This window comes from Rhineura floridana, chromosome 14 (assembly GCF_030035675.1).
Source record: "Rhineura floridana isolate rRhiFlo1 chromosome 14, rRhiFlo1.hap2, whole genome shotgun sequence".
NCBI lineage: Eukaryota > Metazoa > Chordata > Lepidosauria > Squamata > Rhineuridae > Rhineura > Rhineura floridana.
In genome coordinates this window covers 18,456,859-18,468,584 of record NC_084493.1, presented here as the reverse complement: position 1 = coordinate 18,468,584, position 11,726 = coordinate 18,456,859, and the positions used below count along the sequence as shown (strand labels likewise).

The 11,726-nt window shown below is 43.0% G+C and overlaps 1 protein-coding gene across 1 annotated transcript; it reads left to right on the top strand.

The window, feature by feature from the left end:
- Positions 1–1,423: 1,423 nt before the first annotated feature.
- LOC133369995 (WD repeat-containing protein 20-like) lies at positions 1,424–1,906 on the top strand. The gene has a single exon (XM_061595862.1). The coding sequence runs from the start codon at positions 1,424–1,426 to the stop codon at positions 1,904–1,906; it is 483 nt and encodes a 160-aa protein (XP_061451846.1).
- Positions 1,907–11,726: the final 9,820 nt, after the last annotated feature.

Sequence of the window (11,726 nt, the reverse complement as noted above, 5' to 3'; positions counted from 1 at the left end):
TTATAGAATTAATTACAGATATGTGACAATGGAAAAATTCTCAAGAGATGTGCTAGTGCATTTCGTAAAAAAGAGGGATATGACTTTACAACAACATTTCAGTAACACATTCAGAATTGATGGCAAGGAAATATTTGTGAGGAAGGAAATTCCCATCAGACTCTTATTATATGACTATGACTATGACAGCAAGATTATTATGGGTGCAAGGATGGAAGATGGAAGATGGAATTAACACTGATAATGGAAGAATGGCTATTGAAATTACTGGACCTAGCAGACTTGATGAGATGGATTAATTGACATGTTTATTTGAAGAAAAATCGATGGATATATTTCTCAAGGAGTGGAAACCTCTCTTTGACCTTTTGCGGAAAGAATAAAGTAATGTTAATGAGATTTGATGATTAATTAAGATAACTACTGGAGGAAACTGATTTTGTAATATATTAAGAGACAGGTTTGTTATATATTATAGACCTATAACTGATCTGCGACAAATCGGAAGTCAACATTTTATTTTATTGTATTAGTTATTAATTTTTTTTTTTTGAAACTTTGAATAAAAATTAATGACAAAAAAACAACAGCAACTCTGACTTCACTTATTGGCTACATACCTGAAAGGGCAGGATTAGAGCAGCCAGCTATCAGCTTATTTAACAGAAGTTGTAGTGGGAAGCTGACTTTGGGGTGTATATCTCTTGAACCAGACCACCTAGAAGCATATCTTTTTTAAAAATGAAAGCTAAGACCTGGAGGATCCCAAAAATCCAGAGTTTCTGGGCAAAAACCAGTACTTAATGGTCTACTAAAGGCCTGAGGAGGAGCACCCCCAGCCCTCGTGCCCACCCTTAGTTGCTGTTGTTGGAAGCAACATTTTAGGAAAATGGAAAGAGGAGGTTAGATGGTGGGGGACAGCTCAGAATGCCATGCATTTATTTGTAAGCCAAGCTGAAATTCAAATGAATTCTGGCTCTGGCCCCATCTGCACTATACATTTAAAGCACTATTATACCACTTTAGACAGTCACAGCTTCCCCCAAAGAATCCTGGGAGCTGTTGTTTGTTAAGTGGACTCCTGTTCCCCTCAAAGAGTGACAATTCCCAGAGTCCATCCCTCTTCCCAGGGAACTCTGGGAATTTTAGCTTTGTCAGGAGGAAATAGGCATCTCTTAGCAATTCTCAGCACCCTTAGCAGACTACAGTTCCCAGGATTCATTCGGGGAAGCCATGATTGTTTAAAGTGATATAATAGTGTTTTGGACCATTGTACTTCAACCTTGGGTCACCAGATGTTGTTGGACTACAACTCCCATCAACTCCAGCCAGCTTAGTCAATGGCTGAGGGCAACCCTTTTCTTGGTGCTCCGGTGCGCTGGCATATCCGGGCATTGGGGCATGATGAATGCTCCTTTGCAAGATGGCGGGGGAGGGAGGAGGGAAGAATGAGATTAAGACCCAGTTTACCACCCATGAGGGGCTGTACAAGCTGCTGAGCCACTTGGAGTACAGCTGGCCCAACAGGGTGCCCTTCAATTCGCAGGGCTACAATCCCGTCTGTGTCTCCTTTGTCAACGCCAACGACCGGAGTGGCAACAGCAACTGGCGCTGCTTCAATGTGGGCCGGGAGCTCTACTTCTATATTTACAAGGGGGTCCGCAAGACTGCTGACTTGAGTAAACCAATAGATAAAAGACTATACAAAGGAACACAACCTATGTGTCATGACTTCAATCATTTAACAGTCATGGCAGAAAGTGTTTCTCTATTAGTGGGCTTCTCTGCAGGCCAGGTGCAACATATAGATCCTATTAAAAAAGAAACTAGCAAATTATTTAATGAGGAGCTCGATTCTCTACTGATGTGCGAGCGAGCTCGGAGAGAAGAGACTGGTGCCATTTGATGATCTGGGTTTGGGCAGTCGGTGGTGGCTGGACTAAAATCCACTCTGAGTAGCATGGCATCGCTAATTCATCATCTCAGTCGTCATGGAGAAAGGATCTCTCCTCCAGGTCTTTCCCCTCAAGATCCATTCCTTTGGACTTGTCCTGTGCCCATCCTTCTTCTCACCCACATTTATTTATTTATGTATTGCTTATTGTAAATTGTATTGTTTTTATTGATATATTTTTATATTTGTGTTTTTTGTAAGCTGCCTTAAGGGCCTTTTGGCCAAAAGGTGGGGTAGAACTAACAATAATAATAATAACATCTGACAACATCTGGGGACCCAAGGTTGAAGAACAGTGTGATGTATAGTGCAGATGGGGCCTCTGGCTCAGACTGTAAGAAGCTCATCATTTTAACTTCCACTCTCTCCCCTTCTGAAGCTCCACATCAGTCAAGCAAAAGTCATTTTCTTACTAGAAAATGCTGTTTTTGTCTAAGACCTGAATATGTGGAAACTGAAAACCCCAAAATGCTAGCACAGGGAGATTGGCTGTAGTGGAGGAACGCCAAGGAGCAGAGTCTTTGTTATCCCTATTAACATTTAATATTTTTCTACATCAGATTTTAAAATATAGGCTCATTTATTATTCATCTGGTATTTCGCCCGCTGTCAATCCTCGCAAGCCTGCCGCGGTCTCTTGGGTTTTTTTTTTTTAATGAAAGCAGATGATACCAATGCTGGCAAAGACAAATAGAGAGACAGATGAGTTAACTTTCATTATTCCAGACTGGGTGAGTTTATGGACACGATTACACACTAAAGGAAAATGGATCTTCTCCATCCATTAACTCATTATACTGTTAAAACGGGAGTGGCTAACCTTTTGGGGGGGGCAAGGGCCACATTCACACTTGATCAACCCCTCCAGGGGCCACATGCCAGTGGGGCTGTGGCCAAAGTTTTGTGCTTACTCCTGCATGCACGTGCAGCCCCAGATAGGGAAGGGCAAATATATCTATTTTGGTTTCTCTCCTTTTCTTGTCTTTCCAACCTAAAGTCCAGTTCTTTACATTTCCACATCAGTTGGTGTTTTTTTTTTTTTTAACTAAACAAGTCCTCACAAAAATTCGTTGACATTTTAGGGCACATTTCTCCTAATATATATGTTTTTAAAAATGTATTTATTTATTAAAAATTATTTACCACTTGATTGTTAAAAAAACCTCTAAGCGGTTTACAAAAGACATTAAAATTATTGATAAAACAGTTAATTAAAACAAATTAAAGAGCAACAGACAAAAAACAATAAAACTCATTACCATCTGTGCATCTGGATAGGCTTGCCCAAACAAAAAAGTTTTAAGCAGCAGCTGAAAAAAATACAGCCTACCTTATGTCAATAGTCAAGGAGTTCCAAAGAGTTGGTGCTGCCACAGTAAAATAATGATTTCTTACAGGTGCAGGACAGATATAATGTGGCACCTGTAAGAGTGCCTGTTCTGCAGATTGAAGTGCTCAAGGGGGCACATATGGGGTAACGAGGTCCCACAATTAAACTGGTCCCAAGTTGTTAAGGACTTTATATACCAACAGCAACACCTTGAACTTAGCCCAGTAGCAAATCAGCAACCAGTGCAGATTCCTGAGCAGAGGCAGTGGTGAGACCGCTCCTAAAAAAGCCCTCCTTGGACCCTGATAATTTTAACAACTATAGACCGGTAGCAAATGTTCCATTTCTGGGCAAGGTTCTAGAGCGCGTGGTCGCTCACCAACTCCAGGCTCTCTTGGATGAAACTGATTATCTGGATCCATTTCAATCGGGCTTTCGGCCGGGGTTTGGTACAGAAACGGCCTTGGTCACCCTGTATGATGACCTCTGTCGGGAGAAAGACAGAGGGAGTGTAACTCTGTTGGTTCTCCTTGATCTCTCGGCGGCTTTTGATACCATCGACCATGGTATCCTTCTGGGGCGACTCACGGACTTGGGAATTGGAGGCACTGCTTGGCAGTGTCTGCACTCCTATCTTGGGAATCGCCTCCAGAAGGTGATGCTTGGGGAGCATTACTCGAGTCCCTGGGTACTCCAATATGGGGTCCCACAGGGTTCAGTTCTGTCCCCCATGCTCTTTAATATCTATATGAAGCCGCTGCGTGAGGTCATCAGGAGTTTTGGAGTGCGTTTTCAGCAATATGCTGATGATACGCAGCTCTACTTCTCCTTTTCATCTTCTTCAGGTGAGGCTGTCAATGTACTGAACCGCTGCCTGGCCGCGATAATGGACTGGATGAGAGCTAATAAACTGAAACTCAATCCTGACAAGACTGAGACGCTGTTGGTGGGGGGGGGTACTCTGCCCAGGTGGTTGATGTCAGACCTGCTCTGGATGGGGTTACACTCCCCCTAAAGGAGCACGTCCGTAGTTTGGGGGTCTTATTAGATCCGCTCCTGTCACTTGAGGCTCAGGTAGCCTCGGTGGCACGGAATGCGTTCTACCAGCTTCGGCTGGTAGCCCAACTACGACCCTATCTGGACAGGGAGAACCTCGCCTCAGTTATTCACACTCTGGTAACCTCTAGATTGGATTACTGTAATGTACTCTACGTAGGGTTACCTTTGAAGACGATTCGGAAACTTCAGCTAGTGCAGAATGCTGCGGCCGGAGTTCTTACTGGGACGAAGAAATTCGACCATATAACACCTATTCTGGCCCAACTGCACTGGCTACCTATATGTTTCCGGGCCAGATTCAAAGTGTTGGTTCTTACCTATAAAGCCCTTAACGGCATCGGACCGCAATATCTGATGGAACGCCTCTCTCGCTATATACCTACCCGTTCACTGCGCTCGACATCTAAGGCCCTTCTCCGGGTCCCAACCCATAGGGAGGCCCGGAGAACAACAATTAGATCTAGGGCCTTTTCAGTGGTGGCCCCCGAATTATGGAATGCCCTCCCAGATGAGATACGCCTGGCGCCTTCTTTGTTATCTTTTCGGCGCCAGGTAAAAACCTACCTCTTCGCCCAGGCATTTTAAACTTAAATTTAATTTTATTTTAAACTTAACTGTAACTGTATTTTTATTTTATTCGTATTTTAATTTTGTTTTTAAATATGTTTTATATTGTATGTTTTAATCCACACTTGTTCGTTTTTAAATGTGGTTTTATTTTGCTGTACACCGCCCTGAGAGCTTGTTGCTATAGGGCGGTTTAAAAGCGTAATTAAATAAATAAATAAATAAATAAATTATGCCTAGTAGACACATTTTTGCAATTTTGCCTGATATAATTTTTGTAATTTTGCCTGATATAATTTTTGTACTTTATTTTCACTAATATATGCAACTATATGTTCACTTTACCGACGTGTGTATTTGTGTATACATGACTTGGCTGGAGAACTGCACTGTAAAATTAAGATAACTGCAAATTTAGAAGTATATCTATGTTCCAGCTCACATGTTGCTTTGGAAAGTGAAAATTACGCAAGTTCACCTTTAAATAGGAACTAACTTAAATTTCACCTGCATCCGTATGCACAGGACACACAACACCCTTCCTTAGCCCGTGCAGTTCAGCTAAAGAGGAGGATTGCCACTCATCAAATGGCTAGTCTGATGACTGGTGAGGATCCAGTTTGCATCCCCTTCGGACATCTGGTGCTGTTTCTACTTTAATTTTAATTTTGCCACAGCCAAAATCAGTTGCATCTTGGGAGCGCGGAACAAAATGCTTGGGGAGGGGGCTGATTTGCCCCCTGGACTGGGGGTTAGCCACCTTTGCTATATAAAAAAGCACAACATGTGAGCTGATGCTCAGTGCCACCATCAAAACTATTTTAACATGTTTTGGCTACCTTTATATAGCACTAGCTAAATGCCAGTCATTATAAGGGATGGGTTGCATTCCTCCAGGAGATCACTGGTGATGAGCAGTGATTTCTCACACTGCAACACTTGCAAGTGTGGCATGTTATTTTTATACACAAGAGTGAATGACCGCTGTCACTCAACGTAATAGCAAGCTTAGGTGGTTGGTGCTGACAGCAATGTGTCACTGAGAAACAAGAGGGAGATATCAGCATGCTTGTGGGACTCTGAAGTTTGCAGAAGCACAAAAACAAAAAAAAAGTTGTTGAGAAAAAAAAATCCTTAAGGTGCAAGATTGAGATGCTATTACTGAGTGGTTCCTCTGACCAGCTGAGCTGTGTGCAGTCTGTTCTAGGTGGGGTCACACTCCCTCTGAAGGAGCGGGTTCATAGTTTGGGGTTTTTCCTGGATCCTCTGCTGTCATCCAAGGCACAGGTGGCCTCAATGGCGTGGAGTGTTTTCCATCGGCTTAGGCTGTTGGCCTAGCAGTGACCCTACCTGGATCAGGGCAAGTCCTGTTGATTTCAATGGGAGAGGCTGAAGCAAATGTATTGGGACCGGAACCCAAGGTTTGATCCTGTCCCTTCCTTACTTATGTGTTATTTATTTAGGAAAAAAGAAGGAATCGCAAAGGACTTGGTGAATTTCCTCCAGCACCCTTTCCCTTTTAAAGACCAAATATACTGCAATATAATTTAAACACAGCACCTCTGTAGTACTTTCAGGTGTTTTGAAGAGAGAAAAAAATCCCACAGCATATAGCATATGGCAAAAAAATATGCACATATATCTGTGGCAACTACAATATTTTTCCCCTAGGGCAGAACGTGACCGGTAAGTTGCAGGAATGTGTACTATACCATCTGTTTCATTTCAAATTGCCATCTTGAAAGTCTAACATGTATTGAATCTGTTACAGCACACACGGAATCTTTCATGAAGACAGGCCTAGACTGCAAGTTTCAAATTGCTGCTTTGATGTAGATCTTTCTTAATTAAACTTGGGTAACTCTTTTTGCTGCTTTCTTCTTGGCCTGGTCCCAGCAACTCTCCTGACATCCTGAAGACACCGGTCCAAATGATGACACCAGATATTGAGCCTGGCTTGCCTGCTGCCTATCTGCAGAACAGATGGCTGGTGGACTGAGCAGGGCAGCAGGTGGCTGTATCTGAATCGACGGGACTGAGCCAAACGTTCTCAAAGGAGACTTTTCTCCATCAGTGGTGCTGGCATTTTTTTATAGCACTAGCAGCCAGCCCCCTACACACACACACATATACAGTGCCCAAGAACATTAATCCCAAGCCATTTTGGGGGGAAAGAAAATGGTGGCCAGGCCACACAAAGAAGAGCTTGACTGTTGGAGGAAGCAAAAAAGAATAAGCAAGGTGTCTGCCTCTGTTAATGGTGAGATGTTGCTCCCCACTAGGTTGATGGTGAATTTCACTTGCCTGAAAGATGCGGAGGCACTGCCTGCTCCCAATTCACTGTCCACCAATGAGAATGTGAAATTTATCGACCATTTGAGTTCAGCCTTAATCTTCTGGAGTCCATGTGTTTCAATCTAGGATTCCCGAGGTCTGTTGTGGGAGCTGGTGCATGAAATACAGAAGATCTGACAACCAGGTTAAGTCAGGAAAGCAAGCTTCTAATGCTAATATTTGGCTTGCCAATCCAGCAGTGTCATATGGCTGACCAATTTCAGGCACTGACGGTCTAGTCCCCTTATTCTTTTGTGTGTTTGAAGATAGCTTTGAAGGGAAACACCCAGAGCTTCAGGTCACTCACTGGATGTCAGTGCTGGGTTGTGGGCTACAGTCAGAAGTAAGCCAGGAGCTATGGGACAAGCCAGTAGTTAGGAACAAGAGCAAGTATGGACCTAAGGACAAACCAGGAAACAGGATCAAGGAACTAACTGGAACTGTGCATTAAAGGACAATCAAGGTTACAGGGACACCACATCAGAGCTCAGTCAGATTAGCTCAAGTAAAGCTCAGCTGGAACCTCCTGCCCAGAAGAATCCAGGGACCAACCTGGGTTGGTTGAGTCAGTCCAGGGACTGAAGAAACTTCAACTGAGGTCATCACTTTCAGTTCAGTGATTCACCACATGGGGCAGCCACATCCAGATCTAATAGCTCCTATCAAGACCAAAGATACTAACCCTCAGGAAGACCGTATTGCTCAAGCAAGACGTAGCTGGAATAGAACGGCCTTTATATTGCTTCCTGCCCAGAAGGATCCAGTGGCCATCCAGCAGTGGTTGACCAGAGCCAATCCAGGGATGGATGATCCTTCAGTGAGAAGAACACTACCTACAGTCCAGAAGTTCTCCACATGAAGCAACCATGCAGAGATCCATCAGCCCACAATGCTAGGTAGCTTCAGGATATGTCGATTTTGAGGTTCAATATTCCAAGACCTTAACACCAAGCTCAGTTGTTCCCCTGCAGACATCTTTACAACTGACCCACAGTGCACAACAGCAGGCTGAACAGTGGATTTCCTGGCAGAATCTATACTACATGCTTTTCATAATTTTCTTCAACATGAATTCAATGGTTACTTTGAAGACTGGGCAGTAGTGAAGCAGTGAAGCAAATTTCATATACCTAAAATATCTGTTCCCTTTGTTAACATCCCCATACTTATGAGGCCTCTCTCTGTCTCTGTCAGAGTCCCCCCACCAAGTTGTAAGCTTCATTGCAAACGTATAGATATGAACTCAATGGGGCTTACTTCTCAATAGACATATATAGGCTTGCACAGGTAAATTTCGGACCTGATTTAGTTGTTGCTTCATAAAAGAGTGTGTGTGCAAACAGATAAGGGAATAAGGACAAAAATGTCCCAAATCAGATTTCATGAAGGTTGACCCAAACTGAAATAATTACGAGCAGAAAGATCTCGGTGGCAAGCATTGCGCTTACGTGCATATCTCTTCCTCTACATCTTGTAGACACATAACTGTGAGCCTGTTCAGATATAGAAGACTGAGGCTGCACAATGCTGAAGTTAATTCGGCAAAGTTCATATTGCCTTGTGAATGTCTCCCCAGTGTGTTCTTTAAATATTAATTCACCTCAGGTTGTTAATCAGCTGGAAAGTGAAAGACTTGATATATAGGTTGCGGAGAAGAATGACGAATAGCTTCATCTTCCCATATGGAGAGAAAGCAGGTGATATCAGAGATGGGTGAAACACTCCTGAGAAATCTTTCTTGTCTTTTTGAGAAATTATTTTATCTTCCTTCAAAAATTCCTCAGTTAGTTTGACTGAACAACCCCCCCCCAAATAATAATAATTACAATTGGCTTCAGGTGAAATTTCACAACAGCTCTAGTGCTATTGAACAGGTCTTCCTTTGAATTCCTGCTGAATGAAAAAAAGGGAGCAGTTTTGTGAAATGAATCAGAATCTGAAGTTCCCATCCCCCTTCTGCAATTTTGTTCAGAGATCATTGCCAAAGAGCTGAAACTGTTTGTATCTGAAAGGGATCTCTGATTGACTAGGGTCACCCATTAGACCAGTACAGGGACTGATATCCTTTCTGTAACTGGCTTCACTTGCCCTTATTGATGTCAGCACATAGCAATATGTGATTGGCTACTTACTGTTTTGACCATCACATCCAACAGGTGCTGTATGATTGGCTGGGATTATTTGAGTATTATGAAATGCTGAGACAAAAATTGAAGCTAGAAAATATTCAGCTCAGCAATATGAAAAAAAAAGACTGAAGGCTCAGAAAGAACAGAGCATTATTAAGGGCAGAGGAGCCATCATGGCCAAATTAAACCCTAAGATACCCATGTTGGTCTTTGGATCCTTTCTTCAAAAAGAAACACAGAATATGAAGAGGTTTTGAAGAGGGATCCCTTATTGGCTAGAGTCACTAAGAGAGACTTCAGAACCTCACACCCCTCAGAAATTATGTTGGTTTTATTGAAGCTCTTTTGACTTCCTCAGATACTCCTTAGATGAGTCATTTAAGAAAAGTCTCCAAATTCCCACTGATTTCACTATAGACAAAAGAAAAAAAATAATGATAGCAACTTACAGATGAGGGAATGGCCAATTGCCCATTCATCTATTTGCCAGACCTAGGAACACCAGTCCACAGTAACTCTGTCTTGTCAGGGTTCAGCTTCACTTTTTTGGCCTTCATCCAGCCCATCACTGCCTCTGGACTCTGGTTAAGCTCCTGAACAACCTCATCTTACTCCGATGGAAAGGAGACATGGAGCTGTGAGGCCCGTTTGGTCAGCACAATCACTGCTACCCCTCAGGATCTGCCACCTAGGCAGCCACTTCACTCTGCCTAATGATAGGGCCGGTCGTGATACTGCCTCAACAGGGAGATTCTGTTTAACTATTTTTGTGTAATAGTTGTTGATCATAATTTTGTCTAATCCCTTTTTAAAAACAAACCCAAAAGCCCATTGCTATGTTCTGCAGCATTTAATCCCACAACTTAAATGTTGCTTTCCTTTAAATACAGAAGCTGTTCATCCTAGATGAATCTTGAAGCTGTCCCTCCCTTAGTCATGTTCTATTCCCCCCTGCTCCCTCCACTTGCTGCTATTATTTAACAAAACCAGAAGCCTTGTAAGGGGGTGACTGTGTTATCTTTAGATTCCAAGCACAGCATTCCTAGAGCTCTTAAAGATTAAAAATGTAGCAAAGTATAAATATTTGAAATCCCCTGGAGCTGGCATATGTACCATCTTTAAGTAGACCCTTTTGATCTGGTATCTGTTTTCCCTAGAACAGCTACACATCTTGTAGATTTTTCCCCCAACCCTCTGCCCCTGCTCCTGTAATAGCAGAAGGCTCTGTAGCACCATGTAAGGCTCAAAGGTGCCTGCCAAGTGCCACTACCTTTATGATCAGATGGGAAGTGTTGATATGAAGCCCGCCCCGCCCGAGCTCCAAAGGTTCTTCTCATCCCCCTCCACCCTTTTGATTCTTCTATTTATGATTTGATTTCTGATCTGAAGTCAAAGGTCTGATGTGATTTCAGTAGAGCACCTGTCTACTGGGCAACAGGGATGCAATTTCTGAACGGGGAGACAGGCTGTATATTTTCTGTATCTAGGCTAACATGAGAACAAGCGTTGGCAACTTTTGATTTCAAAAAAGTGTAGGGGAGAAGGAGCGATAGAGCCGGCAGAACACAGAGCAAAGCCTCAAAGATCAAGGGTAGAGTCATGTCAGACAGAGTATCAAGGGCTGTTATCAATGGCTATGCTTGTCCTCCATGTCAGTTTCTGGGATCCACAGGTGGGGTGTGCTGTTGTACTCAAGTCCTGTTTGCAGGCTTCCCACAGCCATCTGGCTGGTCACTGGGAGAACAGGATGCTGGACTAGATGGGCCATTGGCTTCATCCAGCAAAGCATTTCTTATGTGCTTACAGCTGCTCAGACTAGACTGAGAAGAACCCAGAGACATGAGTCTTGCATCCTTATGTGGTACCTCCCTCACTACAGGTTGATCTATCCCTATAGGGAGGAGGAGTACTTTAAAGAAAGGACACTAATAGTGGTCCTCCCAAAACTGTGAGACCTCCCCCCCGAAACAGTGAAATGAGGGTGTGCAGTTTGATAAACCTCAGTTCAAGCTATACATTTTCTGCTGCAAACATTTGGCCTCCACTTGGGTCACCAGGACCCACTCACCTAGTATATCCACTGTCATCTCCTGACCTAGGAGACTATAAAAAGCTTTGGGGTCAGGCTGGAACTTTGCTTATATGTTCACTAAGGATGGGTGAGAATTTCGATTCAGTTCGCATTGCAAGCAGAATTTATCAAATTTGCATTTCCCGAAACAATATGAGAACCGAAACACAGCCATCCTTCCAAATTTGCATTTATTAGAATTTTGGGATGCAGTTTGCCAACTAAACAACATGTACAAAAATGCATGTATTAGGGGAAAGTGTGCATAAAAATGAATATGTG

Excerpts from the sequence above, each read along its gene's own strand:
- LOC133369995 (XM_061595862.1), top strand. The coding sequence starts at position 1,424 with ATGGCGGGGGAGGGAGGAGGGAAGAATGAGATTAAGACCCAGTTTACC.